Source organism: Rattus norvegicus, chromosome 14, assembly GCF_021556685.1.
Source record: "Rattus norvegicus strain SHRSP/BbbUtx chromosome 14, alternate assembly SHRSP_T2T, whole genome shotgun sequence".
In the NCBI taxonomy this organism is placed as follows: domain Eukaryota; kingdom Metazoa; phylum Chordata; class Mammalia; order Rodentia; family Muridae; genus Rattus; species Rattus norvegicus.
In genome coordinates, this window is record NC_141547.1 from 81,036,579 (window position 1) to 81,057,783 (window position 21,205).

The 21,205-nt window shown below is 38.7% G+C and overlaps 2 protein-coding genes and 1 pseudogene across 3 annotated transcripts in view; 2 read left to right on the forward strand and 1 right to left on the reverse strand.

The window, feature by feature from the left end:
• The first annotated feature begins 96 nt into the window (after window positions 1-96).
• Window positions 97-20,350, forward strand: Haus3 (HAUS augmin-like complex, subunit 3). The gene is given in 5 exon segments (NM_001109412.2): window positions 97-164; window positions 1,041-2,082; window positions 2,999-3,438; window positions 6,014-6,242; window positions 19,060-20,350. Coding segments are annotated over 4 exon segments (1,812 nt in total). The 5' UTR covers window positions 97-164; window positions 1,041-1,173; the 3' UTR covers window positions 19,294-20,350.
• Poln (DNA polymerase nu) overlaps window positions 97-21,205 on the forward strand; it is a 172,225-nt gene continuing 151,116 nt past the window's right edge. Inside the window, 2 exon segments of one of the 2 annotated variants that reach the window (NM_001428930.1) lie at window positions 97-164; window positions 681-732. The gene's annotated coding sequence lies outside the window, so the exon portion shown is untranslated. 2 annotated transcript variants of the gene reach the window in all.
• Window positions 7,395-7,495, reverse strand: LOC148001414 (U6 spliceosomal RNA; annotated as a pseudogene).

Below are 21,205 nucleotides of genomic sequence, written 5' to 3' on the forward strand. Positions count from 1 at the left end.
GAAGTGGTTGGTCAGCGGTTACTCCTCGGTCTCCCGGACACCTCGCCGCCTGCGCAGACACTACGGATGGTGTAATCTGCGCGTGCGCGCTCAGGTACTCCCGTGAGGCATTGCGGGGCGCGCGGTTGGAGGCTGGAGGAGAGCAGTGGCCCGGGCGCCCTGAGGTGAGGGGCTGGCGTTCGGGTCTGGTGGGGCCGCCGCTAGAGGCATCGATAGAGGTCGCTGGGCCGGGTTGCGGGCTGGGCCGGGAGGCTGAGGCTTCGTGCCGGGGGTGGGGGCGGCGGTGCTTGGCTGGTCAACCGGCTGGGGTTGGTAGCTTTATTTTTTTCTGATGCTGCGGATAAAGCTCAAGGCCTCAATCATACTAGGCAAACGTTAAACCCGAAATATACCCTTATCTATTATCCATCTTTTAAAAACAGCGACTCGGTACTTTTGTGGGTATGTTTTATTAGAGCTTCTTAAGTGTCATAGCTGAGTACTCAGAAACAAACAAAACCAACCCAGAGATTTTGCTACCAGAGTGTCAAACATATCGTGATGTTAAGGCCTGCAATTGCCAATGACCTTCGTTTGGCTCAAGTCGTGGTTCATTGTGCTCTGGTAGAAAAAATTTTTTTTTACTTGATGACTGATGGGTACTGAAACCTGCCAACTTGTTCTGGTTTTCTCTGCATTAGGCTAGTTATATCTATAGATCGAGTCGTTTGAACCTGATGAACGCAGATTGAGGTAAATATTTAGTTGATTCTTCCTTAGAAAGGTAGGCATATTTTTCCTAAACGACAAGGGGGAAAACTATTTTGCAAAATGTAGTTTAAGTAATTTCATCATTGGGGAAAAATTAATTTTTTTATCGTTATATCTTCATTAATTAGATTCTTCTTTACTGTTTGATTGCTTCTGTTTTGCTTTGTTTTAATCAGATATTGCACCTGCATCTGCCTTTCTCTCAAGTAGCCACCTGATAAAATTGTCTGTATTTTTAAAATGCATTTTCCTTGTTTGTGGTCTAATACTTGTGTTTTTTCCCTCATTAGGAAAACATATTGTAGATTGTATTTTTTTTCCTTCTTCTATGGACTTAGTGTAAACATTTTTTTTTTCTGTTTGAACTTAGTTTTAAAAAACCATAAATTCATGTCAAATATAAAACACAGGAGTAGTTAAACCATGAGTTGTGGAAAAGAGTTTGTGGAAACATTGAAAAAAATTGGTTATCCCAAAGCTGACATTCTTAATGGAGAAGATTTTGACTGGCTGTTTGAGGCTATTGAAGATGAGTCATTTTTGAAATGGTTTTGTGGGAATGTGAGTGAACAGAATGTATTGTCCGAAAAAGAATTGGAAGCCTTCAGAGATCTTCAGCGATCAGGCAAGCCCATCCTAGAAGGAACAGCATTGGATGAAGTTCTTAGAACCTGTAAAACTTTTGATTTGAAGACATGTAAACTGGATGACAAAGAGATTCAGAGATTAGAGGATGAGGTTCAAACTCTGCAGAAATTAAATAATTCAAAAATTCAGCGACGGAATAAATACCAGTTAATGGCTTCTGAAACTAGCTACAAGTCTCTGTCATTAAATGCCAAACAAGAGGAAGCCACTAAGAAGCTGAAACAGAGACAGGGGTCCCTAAATGCTGTGAATACCAAGCTCAGTAATGAACTCCAGGTTCTTACTGAGGGGGTTAATAATTTGATGATGTTCTTTAGAAATTCTAATTTAAGTGAAAGCACAAATCCAATGGTGTTTTTATCTCAGTTTTCCTTGGGAAAGTATATAAGCCAAGAAGAGCAGAGCACAGCAGCCTTAACCTTATATACAAAAAAGCAATTCTTTCAGGGTATACATGAAGTAGTCGAAAGTTCAAATGAAGACAATTTTCAGCTTCTAGATATACAAACACCATCTATTTGCGATAATGGAGAAATCCTTGGGGAACGACGCCTGGAGATGGCTAGACTGCAGATGGCATGCATCTGTGCCCAACAACAGCTCATATACTTGAAAGCAAGTAATTTGAGCATGAAGTCAAGTGTAAAATGGGCAGAAGAGAATCTTCATAGACTAACCAAAGAGGTAAACATAAGAAATAAGACTAAATTCAAATTGTAGTTAGAAATATAGAGTTTAATATTGCTACTGCTTTAGAAAAGGGGACTCTAATTTCTATATTTGTTCAGTACTTATTTGCAGTATGTGTTTCATACAAATATATTAATCATTACTAGAATTTAATAATTCTATCCTCACTCATATTATCTTAATTTGCATTATGAATTTGAAAAATCGTGTCATTTCAAACACAGATTAAACTGCCGTTTGTCTTTTATGTCATACACCAAAGAAACTACTTGCTTGACTCTGGTATTCTGCCTTGTTTCCTCTGATGAGAAGATGCTATTAATGAAGTCCAGTGTTCAGTGGAGCCAATTTCTCTTTCGTGTTGAGAGTTTATAGATAGATTGCAGTTGTTCATCTGCACTCTTTAGAAGCCTGCTTTCTTGATAATATAACCACTAGATAATTGAATAAAAATGTAGAGGTTTCTGAATCAATACCTGCATTAAATTAGTTACTGCAACAGAAAAATTTTGAAGTAATAAAATAAGTCTGGTAAATCTGTCTGCTACAGTCAGCTCATGAACTAAGAAAATACCTACTACATAATTTTAAGAAAAACTAAAAATCTTCATTTGTTATAATGAGTAATACACTTTTTAAAGTTATGATTAAGATAACGATGAGACCTTCTAGTTTGTTAGCCATTGTTGTATACATACCTAGTATAAAAGCACTGATGTTCAGTAGCTCGTGCTGACTTTTTCTCTTGACTTAGTTCATTTTTTTTCCTTTAAAACTAGTTTTGGTTTATACTAATAAGTTAGTTTTTATTCACTGCATATATTATCTGACCACCTAAAACAAAAATGAAAATAATTTAAAATAAAAGTTTAAACCTACAGTTTAAAATGTTATTGCTTTCTTTGTGTAGGTTGTTGGGAAAGAAAATTTGGATGCAAAAATTTCTAGCTTGAACAGTGAGATTATCAAACTTGAAGAACAAATCACTCATATAAAAGGCAGAACTCTGCCTGCTTTGGTAAAGGAGAATGCTCAGCTGTTGAACATGCCAGTTGTTAAGGGCGACTTTGATCTGCAGATTTCTAAACAAGATTATTATACAGCAAGACAAGAGTTAGTATTGAATGAGCTGATAAAGCAGAAGGCATCGTTTGAGCTGGTTCAGTTAGCATATGAGATTGAGTTGAGAAAACACTGGGATACATATCGACAATTGGAGAGTTTGGTTCAGCAGCTCAGTCAAAGAAACACAGTGCTCTGCCAGCACTTGGCCTTGTTAACAGACCTACCAGCATCTGAGCAGTTAAACTCAAGGACTCCCATCGACACCAAAGACCATTCTACTCATAGGTACGTATATGTCATTGCTTCCGTAGCATTTTTTTCTTTTTGTGAAATACTGGAGAGATGGAACAGAAATTTTAAAGGTTTAAAAATTACTTGTATGTAGATTTGGCCTTTCTGCTTTTCTTTTTCCTTTAAATTTTTTGTTCCCTTTCTGTTCATGTTAGGTCTCAATGTAGCCACTGTAGAGCTGAGGTCAATGAGTTGGGGGAATAAAGTGATAAAATATCTCCTTCCCACTTAGACACCTAGATTTGGGACAGGAAATTTGAATACAGCTTTGTATTATAGGTATTGTTGGGCACAAAACTGATTGATTGTAGTGGTGGTAGTAGGATGGGGAGACTTTAGACTTTATTTCCCTATCTGATGAGGTAGATCACTAAAATGAAAGCTGGTCCTTCCTGGATATCTAAGCAATTGATGATAACAGGATACTGGGATTGAAGACTAAAAGTATTAGACTCCACAAGTCTGTACTTGGCCCGATGTGGTGGCTCGTATCTGTAATCCCATCACCTAGAAGGCTGGGGCAGAGCTATACTAAGTTTGAGGCCTTTATGGGCTGTGTAATGAGAGTGTTCAGCGAACATTTGTGTCTTAAATCCTGTGTGGTGATAGGATTACATATTTAATTTCAACTCTCTGGAAGCTGGGGCAGGAGAATCTTGAATTTGAGGTCAGCTTGGGATACATAGCAAGAATTCTAGGACAGCCTGAGTTGCACAATGAGACTTTGTATTTTAGAGAAAGAAAGAATTGGCATGGAGACTGGAGAGGGCTGGGGAGAGAGCTCAGTCACTGCAGTGCTGGTGTTCAAGTTTGAGAACCTGAATTTGATCCTCCAGAAAGTACATAAAAAAGCCAGGTGCTGTGGCACACTCCTGTCATTTCTACACTGGAGAGATAGAGGCCGAAGGATCCCTAGTGCTTGCTGGTTAGCCAGTCTCATGGAATGTGAGCTCCAGGTTCATGAGAGACTTAAAAGTGAGGCAGAGAGTGGTTGAGGAATACCCCAACATTAACTTTAGGACTCCTAGTATGCATGCGGGGACACACACACACACACACACACACACACACACACATTTTATATACTACTCATTTTTGGTAGGACCAGAATAACATATTTTAACTTTTAATCCCAGAACTTGGAGGCAGTTTGAGTCCAGCCTGGCCCATGTAGCAAGTTACAGGATAGCCAGGGCTACACAGAGAAACCCTATCTTGGGGGAAATTTTTTTTGTGTGTGAACAGAGCAGGCTGTGTGTTGATGTATGTGTAGTATGAGTAAAAGGAGCATGTCCTTTCTGTTTTCTTTCTTTCTTTTTTTTTTTTTTTTTTTTTTTGGAGCTGGGTACCGAACCCAGGGCCTTGCACTTGCTAGGCAAGCGCTCGACCGCTGAGCTAAATCCCCAACCCCTGAGCATGTCCTTTCTAAGGCAGGCATACCATGCTGCTTTAGATTTATCTTTTGTCTTACAGGCTGATGGATTTTTCTGCCATTAAGTGCAGTGTTAAAATGGTTTTGTTAATTACCAGGATTTTTTTTTTTTTTTTTTTTTTTTTACTTTTTTTTTTTTCTTCTTTTTTTTTTTTCAGAGCTGGGGATCAAACCCAGGGCCTTGAGCTTGTTAGGCAAGCGCTCTACCACTGAGCTAAATCCCCAACCCCAATTACCAGGATTTTTACCAACCAAATACTGAACAAATTAAAATAGCTAGTTGTTGTTAATGGCCATTTATATAGGTCTTACATTTTTAGTTTTTCTCTTTTTTTTTTTTTTTTTTTTTTTTTTTTAGTTCTTTTTTCGGAGCTGGGGACCGAACCCAGGGCCTTGCACTTCCTAGGCAAGCGCTCTACCACTGAGCTAAATCCCCAACCCCAGTTTTTCTCTTTTAAGCTAAGCCCACCACAATTTTGTGAAATAAGCATTAAAGATTGATTATTCCTGTCATTGTTGCTGCTGCTATATCATAGATGTATTCTGTAAAAGAAGCATTTTCTTGGGACATATCATAAAAGCTCCCTTTGAAGTAAATTAATGGCAGTTATGAATCAAGATGAAGTTTATATCTAAAATATGGAAGATGGAGAAACTGGAACTTGAGATACTGCTTTTAAAGAATTATTTATCTTTTGAGTAGTGTCTTACTGGCTTTGAATTTGCTATGTATCCTTGAACCTCAGGTCCATCTACCTTAGCATCCTGAGTGCCAGGATGACAGGATTTTATAACATACTCAAATTTAGATATTTTTCCTCTGAAATAATATTATACCTGAAGGGTTGGGGATTTAGCTCAGTGGTAGAGCGCTTGCCTAGCAAATGCAAGGCCCTGGGTTCGGTCCCCAGCTCCGAAAAAAAGAAAAAGAAAAAAAAATATTATACCTGAGATGGTTTCAATTGCTCAATATTAGAAACACATAAATTACTACTTTTCAGTTGTTAATTAGCCATCACTATCTGTTTCCCAATTTGGCGGGTTATAATTTTGAAAACAACTAACATGAACATTTTTCTTTTTAATTTTAATTAAATTTAATTAATTTTAATTCTTGTTAATATTTTTGTATTTTAGGCTTTATCAACTTTTAGAAGGAGACAATAAGAAAAAAGAATTGTTTATAACCCACGAACAGCTGGAGGAAGTGGCTGAGAAATTGAAACAAGATGTTTCTGTAACACGAGATCAGTTGGCAGTATGTACTCAAGAGCATTATTTCTTTTTGTCTAAACTGAATAAGGACGTGGACATGCTGTGTGACGCTTTGTATCATGGAGGGAGTCAGCTGTTGCTTTGTGATCAGGTGGGTGTTACCTAGAAATTTAAAATGCTTTAAAAGTTCTGTTTATTGTAGGAGCTGGCGAGGACTCAGTAGTTAGGACACTTGGTGCTACAAGAGTAGGGGACTCACATTGCATTCCTAGCACCCACATGGCACATGGTGGCTCACAACCATCTGTGACTGATTCTGATGTCCTCTGCTTTTGTGAGTACGAAGCACACGTGTGGTACACATACACATGCAAGCAAAAATACTCATTCAAATGAAAAAATAATAGCTTAAAAATGTTTCATATAAAAATATGAAGAAAAGATTATCCTATTTCATCAAATTAATATAATATTTACTTGAATTTGAGAGACAGAGTCTTGCTATGTAGCCTATGCTGGTCTCCAACTCAAAATCTCCAGGTACTAGGATTAGGGGCTTGTGCCACCATATAAAAATATTATGACTTTTTACATTAGTGAAGTCTATTTCTTTTTTTTTTTTTTTTCTTTTCTTTTTTTTCGGAGCTGGGGACCGAACCCAGGGCCTTGCGGTTGCTAGGCAAGCGCTCTACCACTGAGCCAAATCCCCAACCCCCATATTATGACTTTTTAACTCCTAATATATATATTTTTTTTTCAGATGATTTTGAGTTTCATGTACGGAATTTGAAAATTTATAGTTTTCAGACACTATAAAAGGATATATAATATTGATACTATGTAAAGAAAGAAAACTTGTTTTTAGCAAATAGTTGTATTTAAAATCTATGTGTATGGTACATGCTTTCTTTTTTCCTTTTTTTCACATAGAATATATATGTTAACAGCATATATACATAACAAGGCAGATTGAATACATATACTAAGAATTCTTATATAGTACATGTAAAAAATAGGGAGGCTTTGGAGAAAGGTTTTGTCAACTGTGAATAATAGATGGAAGGAGGAAAAGAAACAGTCATCTGTGATGAGCTAGAACCTGAGCAGTGCTTATTTACAGCTCGGGTCAAATGTGTTTAAAGCCATCTTTTCAGATTCTTAGATTATGGTGTCTCTCCTTTCTTTTGTTGAATCAGTTATTTCTGAACAGAACAGGATTTAAATTGTGTTATAACAAATCTTGGACACAGTTTTGAAAAGTAATTGCCAGTAGAAAATATAGCTGCAGAGGAAGAAGCAAACTAAAAATATGGACCACCTCACGAATCTGCATGTCATCCTATACAGGGTCATGCTAACCTCTGTGTCCTTCTGCTCTTAGTCTATGTGCTGATGAAGTGACACAGTACCTGGCTTTTTCTAATGGAATTCCCCAACCTTCTTTGAGGAGTGCTGCCTCTAAGTTTTATTATATAAGTAAATTAGATTGTGTATTAATTTCTCTGTTTTCAAATTTTATATGCATTCAATTGGACGTTTCATTAACTTGTTTGTTCTCACTCTGTGTTAACAGTTATTTATCTAAACCCCAGCCTGAGGCTTCCACCCCACCTTTGGTATTTTCATTCTGGATGAAAGACACATTGACAGCCTTTATATTTACAATAAACCTTTAACAGCACAGGAGCTGGGCAGCGTCCTGCCCTCTGTGTTGTTAAGAGTCTACTTTCCTATCAATAACCCCGAGTTATTACTTACTACTTACTGTGTTTCATCTGGGCTGCTCTCTACTCCAATTGGCCAGGCCTCAGGGTCACGTTCTTATGGCTTACCTAACTTACCGCAGCTTCTTCCTCCCCTTCCTCTTTCTCTTCCTCTTCCTCCTCTTTCTCCTCCTCTCCTTTTCATTGTGGTCCTCCCCAAGCTCTGGAAATCTGAACCCCACCTATTTATGTTCTGTCCAGCTATTGGTTGTTGGCATTTTTATTTATCAGTCAGAAATAACCTAGGGGCAGGGTCATTCAGGGTGTTACTTGTGGTCTCTTCTCTCTGGGACAACCAGTTATGGGGGCCCAGATTAGCATTAGAATACAAGCATTAGGCTAGCATACTATATTTCCCCCCTTTTGTCTAATTAAAAAGGCTCTTTCTCTATAGTAACAAACAATACATACTAGGAACTATTTTGAAGCAATTATGAGAATTATTAAGTATGAATTACATTTAAAAGTTCAGTCTATATTTTGTAACTTAGGTGAGGTATTTAACCATCTAGCCTATCTCAATGAGTTTATAATTTTGTACCTAAAACATCTTCTGTTTTAACTTGTATTACCATCCTAAAACTTATCTTTTTAAATCTAGAACATCTTTAGTGTTAAACAACTTAAGTTTAATTGTAAGACTGTAACTATCTAGTTTTTAACCTTGTTAGAGATTTCTGAAAGGATTAAATATTACCTGAGTATGAAATATTACCCAAGTATGCAGGAAGCATAAAGATACAGCTTTCAAAACTATAGAAATGTCAGAGACAGCTGACCACTTGAACAGTTCCCAACATTTCTTATAATGGTGGGGCCTCTATCTTTAGCCTTTGGCCCAGAACATGTGACAGACCTTATGGACAGCATTCTGCCTGCAGATAAAATTAGGACATTTCTTGCCTAGTGGCTAGCTTGCCACAGTTGAAGCAACTCCACATGGAGATACTGATACTCATCACCTTCTTTGAAGGGGAATGGGGATACTGTCAGGAGCACACATGTCTCATAGTCAAAAGATCTTTTAATAATGAAATAACATTAAATGTCATATTCTATGGATCTCTGATGCTTTTGAAGGCCATCTATCTATATATAGCATAACTGAATTGTTAAATATTGATTACTTTTAGCTGTTTACTATGTGAATAACCTTGAAAACATTTTATAGTAATTAGTATCTTATATGATCATGAGTTTAATGATCTGACTATTAACTTGCATTGCTCAATTATTTTAAACAGTTTGTAATAGCAGCTATTAAAAGGAGAGTCTTGTATTCTTAAATGAGTTGTATATGCACAATGCTAAGAGTAACAAAATTAATTTAAAATTTTATATCACTACATAAAGATATATACCAATAAAAAACCTTAACTTGTATCAATATATAAATTACCAATATAAGAAAATATAACTTCAATTCTGTATCAAAATTTAAAATTTCTATCGGTTTAAGATTATGGCTATAAAATATTTAAGAGTAAATTTAATAATCTATCCCTATTTTTCTAATTTGTTATTACTGTATCCTCCTTTTTTCTTTTTTCTTTTTTTTTTTTCGGAGCTGGGGACCAAACCCAGGGCCTTGCGGTTGCTAGGTAAGCGCTCTACCACTGAGCCAAATCCCCAACCCCTCCTCCTTTTTTCTTTTCACCCCCCTTCCCTTTACCTAAGAAAGAAAGAAGGATAGCGAAGAGGAAAGGAAAAATAGAAATGTGAGTCTAAGTTCTCTGTTTTATTTCTTCCCAGTTCAGAACTATAATTGTTTGCAAATTATCACTTAAAAATGACAACATATTTTATAAAATAACCAAAACCAGACACCTCAAATGAAAGGATTAGGATGATGATTTTCTTATGATTGCTTCCTGTTGAATTGGGGCAAAGGATTCTTTTTTTTGGGGGGGTGGGGAAAGAAAATTAGAAAAACTGCTTAGTCTCAAGAAAGCCAGCTATAACATTTGTGAGAAATTTCATTTTAACTGAAGTCCTGACCAGAGCCATCTGAAAGGCTGCATGAACTGAGATCACAGGGGATTAGTAATCTTTTCTGAAGCTGTTGAGGAAGTAGGTCTCTGGAAATAACATCAGTTGAGGCAGGATCATGCAGGGAGCTGTAATAGTGAGTCATTTCAGCATTCCTGAGAGCGAGGCTTGTCAGAGCTGTCCTATTGGTACTTTAGTTTGTAATATATGAACTTAATAACCAATATTTAGTTCTATAAAGATACTTGTATGCATTGTGCAAGGTGCATAGATCAGTTAAGGATGAATTTTTGTTTCTTGTTTGAGCAGGTGAAAGACAAGTGTCTCTTTTTATGAGTTAGTTTGGTCAATAACCAAGTTGTAATCTTCATTCATGCCATATGAAAGGATGACGTGATGAATTTTGAGGATTCCATAACCAACAAGATTTATAGGCTGAAGTTTTGTCTAGAGATAATTTTATGTCTCAGCCAGTTTCAGGGCTGCTCCCATGTAGAGGAATCACCTGTCCTGTTTGGTCTTCTTGATCTTTATTTCCTTCCTGTCTGTAGCCAAGATCTTCAGCTGGTCTTCCTCTATCATGTCTGATCCACATTACTTTGGAAGGAGTCCAAAGCCTTTTTTCTTTCCTGTTTTAACACATTAGGCAACCCACTACAACCCTGTACTCCTCAACTTAGTTAGTATTCAGTCACTGAGGCTGTTGATAAAACCTAGGGCCTTCTACGTGCTAGGGAAGGACTTCATCATTGAAGTACAATCCCAACACTTTTTTTTTTTGAAACAGGTCTCATATGCCCAGGGTGGTCTTTAAAAAAGCTGGCCCTAAACTTGCAGTCATTCTTTTGTTTATAGAATGCTGGATTACAAACACGCTTCTCAGTGACTAACATTTGCTTGCTTTCATTTCATTTCCTTTATTTATTTTTTGAGACAGCATCTCATTGTGTATTCCTTGCTCAACCGGGACTCACTCTGTAGATGAGGCTAGTCTCAAGCTCAAATTGATCTGTCTGCTTTTGCTTCGCCAGTGCTGGGATTAAAGGTGTGTGCCATTGTACCTGACATGTACATATTTTTTAATATTATTTTTGAAACTCATCTATGTAGACACATACTAGTTTTTTCTTTTATATAATTACTGTTTCATTATATAAAATTTCATAATTTCCTGTTCTCTTGACAGATGTTAAAATAATTTCTAGTTTTCTGTGGTTAGTTTTTGTGTTAGTAACTCATATATACATACTTTTATGCAGATCAAATACCTAATAGAAGCAACCTAAAGTGGAAAAGATTTATTTGGCTCATGATTTCAGAGAGTTTAATTCATGATCATTTGACCCCATGTGCTTAGACAAAACATCCTAGTGGCAGACAAGGTTCTCATTTTGAGCACAAGAAGAAGGAAGACACTCATCACTCTGTCTCTCTGTGTTTGTCTTTCTGTCTCTCTCTCTCACAAGGAGTCTTTTAAGATGTAGATAGACATTTTTTTCTCATTTTTAAAACTATACTTACATGTGTGTTGTGTGGGTGCATGTGTGCCATGGTGCACAATTTATAGGAGTTGGTTCTCTTCTTTCTACTATATGGTCCCAAGGATTGGGTTCTTTTTTTTTTTTTTTTTTTTTTCGGAGCTGGGGACCGAACCCAGGGCCTTGCGCTTCCTAGGCAAGCGCTCTAACCACTGAGCTAAATCTCCAGCCCCTTTTATTTATTTTTTTATTCATTTATTATATATAAGTACACTGTAGCTGTCTTCAGATACACCAGAAGAGGGCATCGGATCTCTTTACAGATGGTTGTGAGCCACCATGTGGTTGCTGGGAATTGAACTCAGGACCTCTGGAAGAGCAGTTGGGTGCTCTTAACCTCTGAGCCATCTCTCCAGCCCTGGTCCCAAGGATTGAACTCAGCTTGGCTGTAGGTACCATTATCTACTGAGGTGTCTCTCTGGCTCATTAGTTTGTTACTCTTGAGCATATTTTATTTTTTTATTATTCTCTTTTTTACAGTCCAGCCATTGCTCCCCTCCTGGTCCCTCTTCTCACAGTTCCTCATCCCATTTCTTCTCCCCGTTGTCTCCAAGAAGATACCCCCCTCCCCTCCCACGCCTCCCCACTCCCTTGGCGTCTCAAGTCTCTCAAGTGTTAGGCGCATCTTCTCCCACTGAGGCCAGATCAGGCAATCCTCTGCTGTATATGTGTTTGGGGCCTCAGACCAGCTCATGTATGCTGCCTGGTTGGTGGCTCAGGGTCAGAGAGATCTCAGGAGTCCGGGTTTGTTGAGACTGTTGGTCTTCCTATGGGCTCTTCCTCCTTCTCAGCTTCTTCCAGCCTTTTCCTAAATCAACTACAGGGGTTCCTGACTTCAGTCTAGAAGATGGGTGCAAATGTCTGCATCTGTCTCAGTCAGCTCCTTATTGGGCCTCTCAGAGGACTGCCATGCTAGGCTCCTGTCTGTAAGCACACCATAGCATCAGTAATAGTGTCAGGCCTTGGAGTCTCTCATCTCTCAGGTTTCCAGTACTTTCTAGAGTCCCCCCTCCCCCACAAAGTTGCATATTTCCATTCATTCTGCTGGCCCCCAGGGCTTCTCTCCAGTCTCCTCCCACCCTCATACCTGATCTTGTTCCCCTTTTCCCTCCGCCAGGTCCCTCCCTCCTTCTGTCACCCATGATTTTTTTCTTCTTCCTCCAAATGGGATTGAAGCATCCTCATTTGGGCCCTTCTGCTTGTTAACCTCCTTTAGTTCTGTGGACTATATCCTAGGTATTCTATACTTTTTGACCAATATCCACTTATTAGTGAGTGCATACCATGCGTGACATTTTGGGTCTGAGTTACCTCACTCAGGATATTTTCTAGTTCCATCCATTTACCTGCAAAACTCATGATGACCTTGTTCTTAATAGCTGAATAGTATTCCGTTGTATAAATGAACCACATTTTTTGTATCCATTCTTCTTCTTTTGTGTGTGTTTTATTTAATTAATTCACTTTACACTGCCCCCCCCCCTCCTGGTCACTTCACCCCACAATCCTCCCTGCTTCTCCACTTCTTCTCCTTTGAGAGGGTGGGCCCCCCTGGGTATCCCTCCACCCTAGCATATTAAGTCTCTGTGGGGCTAGGTACCTCCTCTCCCCCTGAGGCCAGAGAAGGCAGCCCAGCTAGAGGAATGTATCCTATGGTCAGGCAACAGCCAACGTATATTCTTAGTCAAGTTCTTGAGTGAGCAATCAGCATGAAACATGTGGGTTCTTAGGGGTCATGGAGGCAGGTGTGCTCTTCATCTTTTGTCTTCTAACCCACTCAGTTGCCAGCTCTAAGGCTGTCTTGTCGAGGCCCTGAGTTATCTTGAAGATTTCAGCCTCAGTAGCAATTCCTGGCTCTGAAATTAGTCTCAAAGTGGAGCCTAATGAATCCTATGCCTATTGGGAGTCCTCTGACCCTACCTTCCTCTCTTGGTCCAGTACATACTTAGCTCACTTTTCATGACATCTTGCCAATGTCCTCAGCTTTGACCCTATCTTGCCACGCTGATACCTAGATCATATAAGTCATTTGCTTCTCATCGAAAGAGTAGAAAGAGTGGCTGTGTCTGGGAAGGTAAAGGTATTGGTCAGCTGAAACCCTAAAGACATTTTTGGATTTGGTGTCAGGATCTTAGAATCTACATTGCTGTAGATGACAGCAGTCAAAAGTGGCTTTGATATTCTTTCCGAGACCTTATGGTTCATGTATATTTTCTGACTGCAGAACCAAACTAGAACCCAGATGACATGGTTGTCGTGTGCTTCTCAGGATCATAGCCCTGATATCATAGAGGAACAACCAAACACATTTGGCACAGTGTGGAAAGAGCCCAGGTTCTGATAGTTTCAGCTTCAAATCTTGGCTTTGCTTTAATGATCTTTGACAAAAGTACTTAATTCCCTCAACTGAATTTTCTCATCTTAGTAACAACTTCCTCACTAAAGCATTGTGAGGCCCAGTTGAGATTATTCATATAAAGTGCTTGACCCAGCCTTATCCATGGGATGCCAGCTACCGGGGCACTCGTGTGTTTAGTTCATACCCTCTTCATATACAAATAATCCTTTGCCCCTTGAACTACTAATCTGTTTTCTCAGCCATCACATATCAGTGTCTTAAGGTCTCCACCTGTGAGAACATTGAAAATGACCCAGGTCTTTGACAGGAATTACACATTTAGACAACACCTTTCCACCTACACCTACATTCTACTTTTTCTTACTCTTCATCTGAATTTCCTGGCAATTCCAAGAACATTAACAGGGTTTAAACAGAAGTGGAACATGTTCACTATGTGCGCACATCTGTGATCTCCTTGGCAAACCTTAAGGTCAGGATTCTCCATTCCTTTTCTTGGAGGAGGAGACAGAAGCCTAGAGATGCAGAGCCAGATAGTGCACCTCCTGCTTTCCACCTCCTGGTGTCTGCAGCGCTGCAGCGCCTCGTGGCAGGAGTAAAGAGTAGGGCTGTTTCATTGGTGGGGAGCTCAGCTCCTCTCAGCATGCTTCCTAAGCACCCACAAGTAGTGGGCACATAGTCAGAACCACTGCCAAGATCTCCAGACTGTATTAGAAGCAACTTTTCTGAGTTCCTCCAATGCCCATCTCTTCTTGACATAGTCCTGATCCAGCTGTGATGTCTTTGTGGCTCCATATCTGCTTCTTCTGATTGAGATTACTTCTAGGCCGGCTCCTTGGTCTGACCTACATGTGTGGGTACTTGATTAACTCATGTGATACAGGATTGCATTGGAACCAGTTCAAAATTGCATTTTTTTTTCTTTTTCTTTTTTTCGGAGCTGGGGACCGAACCCAGGGCCTTGCGTTTGCTAAGCAAGCGCTCTACCACTGAGCTAAATCCCCAACCCCTTCAAAATTGCATTTTTAAGAGCCAGAAAGCAGAATAAAGACACCAGATCCAATTTCTCCAGAAGTGGTTTGTGCACGGCAAGAGGAGCATGAGATGCTCTTTTTCACACCATCCTCTTCCTGCTACAGCCCGTCCATACCACAAGAGTATCCATTCTTCTATCGTGGGACATGTGGGTTGTTTCCAGTTTCTGGCTATCACAGATAAGGCTGGCTATGAACAGTGGAGCTTGTACCTCTGTGGTATGGTATAGTGGGGCAATCTTTTGCATATATGCCTAAGAGAGGTATAGCTAGGTCTTCATGTAGATCTATTTTCAATTTTCTGTGGAACCTCCAGAGTGGTTGCACCAGTTTACAATCCTACCAGCAATGGAGGAGGGTTCCCCGTTCTCTACATCCCCGACAACATGTGCTGTCACCTGAGGTTTTGATCTTAGCCATTCTGATTGGTGTAAGGTGGAATCTCAGGGTGGTTTTGATTTGCATTTTCCTTCTGACTAAGGACTTTCAGCATTTCTTTAAGTGCTTCTTTGCCATTCGAGATTCCTCTGTTGTGAATTCTCTGTTTAGCTCTACACCACATTTTTTTGATTGGGTTGTTTACTTTTTTGGAGGTTAGCTTCTTGAGTTCTTTATATATTTTAGATATTAGCCTGCTAGTGCATGTGGGTCCTATTGACTGTATCTTTTGCCTTACAGAAGGTTTTCAGTTTCATAAGGTTCCATCTATCAATTTTTGCTCTTTGAGCATGAGCCATTGGCGTTCTTTTTAATAAATGTCCCCCCCAGCCCCCATGCTACTCTCCAGCATATTTTAAAAGGAAAAAATAAGCCAATTAAAATGAATAGAATACTTCTAAAGCCTTGCATTTAATTCTGAATTGCTCTAAATTATTTTGTGATTCACAGTTGACTTCATTTTCTATATTGTACATCAAGAATATTGGTGGAAATGTTTGGGTTTTTTTGTTTTGTTTTATTTTGTTTTTGTTTTTAAAAACAGTCTTACCATGTTACCCTTGCTTCTCTGGAACTTACTATATAGATAGACCTTGTCTTCTTGTCTTTGCCTCCAAGTTGTGGGATTATAGTTCTGAGTCACCACGATCATCTTAGAAATGGTGCTTGCCCATCAGCAGCAGCTACCTCATGATAGTCTCTACTATAAGGTGCATCATTGCAGATATGTGGAGATGTGAAAAAGCATTGCAGATTCCCCAGAAGAGCTTTTATTATAATCTCACTATTTGGCATCATTGATGTTTTTTACTACCTCATTAGGGTATAAAAAAATCAAGTTGGGTTGTTCATAGTGGTGATCACCTTTAATCCCAGCACTTGGGAGGCAGAAACAGGCAGATCTGTGTGAGTTCAAGGCTAATCTTGCCTACATACTGAGTTCCAGGACAGCCAGAAATGCAGAATCCTGTTCCCCTCCTCCCCAAAAAGGAAATTTAAAAAGTCAAATCAGTTTTATTAGTGAAGTCGAACATGTTTACTATGTGCTATAGGAATATTAGCACTTTAAGATCATTAGGGTTTAATTAAAATTAAAAGTGAGGTTATTAGTATACCAAATTTTTAAAACATTAAAAATAGTAATGTCAAAATTAATCTTTTTTAAAAATGTATTGAAAAGTACTAATCTGTGAAATAGGCATATGTGGCAGGTCAAAAAGCAGTCATTTTTTAATTTGTACATTGGAATCATCAGGGAGCAAAGTATCGAAATGTTGATTCCTGGTTCTGTTGCAGAGATTGAATAATTTAGACCGAATTGAGGCCAGGAAGTGTAGTTTTATAACAAGCACCCAGTTGCTTGTGGGCCATGCACAGAAGCTCTGGAATGTTGCAGGTAGTGATAGCTACAAATTTTAGGAGACCCTGTGCTGCTAACTGGCTACAGTTTTGAAGAGTAGAATGCTTGATTGGATAACTCTAGAGACTTGTTTAAATCCTTTAAATGTCAAAAGTAAAGAAATCAAATGTATTAAACATAAGGCATTAACAAGTCTGAGTTCTTAGACAGAAGAATTATATATGCTAGCATGGTTTTCACTAAGTATTCTGTGTAATTCATTTTACAAGACAGGAAAAAAAAAGAAATTTCTGTGAGGCAGGTTTCTTTTTTTAATGGTTGAAGATTCAGCGTGCCACTCTGGATTTTTATTGTCAATGTGATTATACAATATAGTCAAGTAATCTACATTACCATTTCTAGAGACCTCAGCAAGATTGTGGTTCCATGTATCCTTTAGTCAATGTGGAGGCAGACGTAAACCAATGGTTGGTGGTCTGGCTAATGTCCCAAAGTCCACCCCACTGATATTTCTAGTTCTTCAGGTGACGTGAATAAACCATCTATTCACCTAGCTGAGGCTCACCAATGACAGAAATGAGTAAAGGATTCCACCCGAGTCTAGGTTGGTGAACCAGAATTGCAATTAATAGGATTTAAATGAGAGGCCAATTACTTAGAGCATGGGCAGTTAACTTATTGGCAGCTCTACTACCCAAAAAAGTCTCCCTCCCAACTGTTAACTGCCTGGAGAGACAGAAGGGAGGGCTTCCTGAGCCCCTCCCACCCCCAACAAAGCATTTGTGGGTCCATACTGAAGCAATTTTGTTTTATTTTTTTTAAAGACTTATTTATTCACTTAATATGTATGAGTATACTGTAGCTGCCTTCAGACACACCAGAAAAGGGCATTGGATTCCTTTATAGATGGTTGTGAGCCACCATGTGGTTGCCAGGAATTGAGCTCAGGATCTCTGGAAGAACAATCAGTGCTCTTAGCTGCTGAGCCTTCTCTCCAGCCCATGATTGGTTTTTTGTTTGTTTGTTTTTTATTTTTTATTAGATATATTTCTTTACTTACATTTCAAATGGTATTCCCTTTCCCAGTTTTCTGTCCATAAGCCCGAATCCCCACCCCCTCCCCCATATGGGTGTTCCCCCCATCCACCTCCCTTACCCCACCCCTACCCCCGACATTCCCCTGCATTAGGGGACCAACCTTGGCAGGACCAAGGGCTTCCCCTTCCACTGGTGCCCCAACAAGGCTATTCTCTGCTTTTTTTTTTTTTTTTTAATTAGACTTCATTTCAAGGTTTTTCCTGCACTTACATGTCTCAGGCACAGATTAAGCTACAATGAAGTTTCATTAATAAGACCTTCATGAGGAAGTTTTTGTTCATTGTTTTTGTGTCAATAGTTATAAAACAGTGTTTGATACAAGGTAAGCATTCAATAATATTTGTTGATTATATAAAGACATGGAACAGATCAGATACACTTTAGGAAGTGAGAGTTTGCATTGAGTCATTCAGAATTGCCTATTAGATGTTATTATAGTTAATTTTTGTATTGACTATAAATCTGGTGGAAACTTTCTTGTTTGCTTGCCATAGGGTCTCATGCTACAGTACAGGTTAGTGTGGAATCAGTATGTATTCCAGTCTGAGCTTAAACTTACAGCAATCCTGCCTCAGCTTTCCTACTACTGGGATTACAGACATGAGCACATGCCCAAAACTTTTCATTGCATTTATTTTTGTGTAGGGAGTGGTGCGCACCTGTGTACAGATCAGAAAGATCAGAGGACAATTGGAAGTCTTGTTTCTTTCAAGCTTGTATGCTTGGGGGATCAAACACATCGTTAGGGCTTTAGAGCAAGCACCTTTATCCACTCAGCCATCTCTTTAGCCCAGTAATCTTTAATTACAGATTTTTGTTATTCTTTATTTTTTTTAAAGACATGATTTCATCCCCATTTATTTTATGTGAGTCCACTGTCGCTGTCTTCAGACACACCAGAAGAGGGCATCGGATCCCATTACAGATGGCTGTGAGCCACCATGTGGTTACTGGGAAATGAACTTGGGATCTCTGGAATGTCAGTCGGTGCTTTTAACTGCTAAGCCATCTTTCCAGACCCTCGTTTATTTTTTTTTCTTTTTTTCTTTCTTTTTTCTTTTTTTTCGGAGCTGGGGACTGAACCCAGGGCCTTGCACTTGCTAGGCAAGCGCTCTACCACTGAGCTAAATCCCCAACCCCCCTCGTTTATTTTTTAAAGACAGGATCTCATTGTGTAGTCCTGCCTGGTTTGGAATTAATTATGTAGATCTGGTTAGCCTGGAACCAGATATTTCTGCCTCTGTCTCCAAGCATTGAAATTAAGAGTGTGTGATATATGTTTTTATTATGAGGAGTTACTAAGTCACAGAATTTCCTTTTATATTTTAAATTTCTAGTTGGTGTTTGGAATAAATATTCTTGAAATAAGGCTTTTTCTTCCCATTTCAGGAGCTAATGGAGCACTTTCATCAAGTTGAATCTCAGTTGAATAAACTAAATCATCTCCTTACTGATATTCTCGCTCATGTGAAGACAAAAAGAAGAATTTTGGCAACTAATAAATTGCATCAAGTGGAAAGAGAATTATATGTATATTTTTTTAAAGATGAAGAGTATCTAAAAGATGTTGTGGAAAATTTAGAAAACCAGTTAAAGATTAAGGCCTTGGGTTTTAAAGACTGAAGACTTCTGAAAACCGAATCTTTCCTATGCCAGCTGTGTTTTAAAGTACTGGACTATATCTAATAAACTACTAATTTTATTTTACATTTGTATGCAGGGAGGGATGTGTATGTTGTGGTCTTGCACATTAGTGTGTACTATGATGGCTATGTGAGATAAGAGAACAACTTGGAAAGTCAGAATTCTCCTTTTACCACGAGAGCTCTGGAAATGGGAATCAGGTCACCAGTCTTGGGGCAGTGATTAGCTCGTCTTGTCAGCCTCAATGCTGCTACGTTTATAAGTTAAGATCAATGGAACTTTATATTTTAATAGATTCAGTGTTAAGTTGAACTTCACTGATCTGAAATTTTTGTTTTTGTTTTTTTCTTTTTTTTTTTATGGAGCTGGGGACCAAACCCAGGGCCTTGTGCTTGTTAGGCAAGCGCTCTACCACTGAGCTAAATCCTCAACCCCGATCTGAAATTTTTAAATGGTCCCAAATCTTAAACTTTATAAGTAACTGGGATGATTCCATGAGTGAAAAATTCTGCATCTAATCTTATATAACAAGTCAGAGTCACAAAACAGATATGCTAAATTATAAAACAACCTTCCGTTTGTCTGAAATATAAATGAATTTCACATTTCAGCTTGGGTTCTATCCCTAAGATTGCTAATTGTATATGTACAAAAATTAAACTATCTGAAACACTTTGGTCCCGCACGTTTAAAGTAGGGTGTGTTTAGTTTGCGTCAGTTTGGTTGTTAACCCCTGTAATCACTGTTCAGAGTGCCTGCTTGCCTTTGCCTCTCTCTGAATCCATAATCCTGCATTGACTATGCTGGGATTATCAGCATGCATCACCATATTAGAGTGCTTATCAGTTATCAAATGCTCCCAAAGAGCTCACTTTATGATATTTTTGTGTTAAATACTAAATACCTTAAGAGATCAGCTGTAGTAAATACCTCTAAGAATATTCTTTACCTTTGGTATATGGAATGCCAGTTTTAAAAAATGACATATCTCAGAATGTTTTATGGTCACTTTTAGAAAGAAAATAATGTTGGAAAAGATATTAACTGCTTTCCTGGTGGGTGGTAGCAAAATCGTTTTAAATTGGCACCAGGTGATTTAGATGTGTGAACCAGATGCTTGTTTTATACTTTCCACCTAAACCTTTACCTGCTCAGGGGTCAGTATGGTGTGTCAGTGCCAAGATGGCAGGTTGTCTGCTTTGATGACCCAAGCCAGTTTTAATTTCCATATTTATAGTTAGCCATATGCTTGAAAATTAATAATAGGTAGTTTTCAGAACTGAGGGGTATTTAAGTACACTTTTTACTTCATAAATGGTTAATTAGGGGTTGGGGATTTAGCTCAGTGGTAGAGCACTTGCCTAGCAAGCGCAAGGCCCTGGGTTCGGTCCCCAGCTCTGAAAAAAAAAAGAAAAAAAATGGTTCATTAGAAAATGAGGGTTTTTTTTTTCCCTCCTCTCTAAAACATGGTGTTTCTATGTAGTCCTGACTGTCCTGGAACTAGCTCTGTAGGCCAGGCTGGCCTTGAATTCAGAGATTCACTGTCCTCTTCCTCTCTAGTGCTGGGATTAAAGGTGTGTGCCACTGTCACCCATCAAATTGAATCAAATCTAAGGCTTACACATATCAAGCTAATGCTGTCTCTGCCACTGAGCTCTATCCCCAGCATTTTTTGTTTGTTTGTTTTTGTTTTTAACTTTAAAAATATTTGAGATTGGGTCTTGTTAAGTTGCCTATGCTGTCCTTAAGTTCGCTCTGCCTAGGCAGGCTTGAACTGTTCTCCTGCCTCAGCCTCCCGGTTCAGCTTGCATCAACATGTCTCCTCATTTTTCCACATCCTATTTGTGGTACATAATTGAAACCTGTAACTTATAGTTATTAATTACCTTTT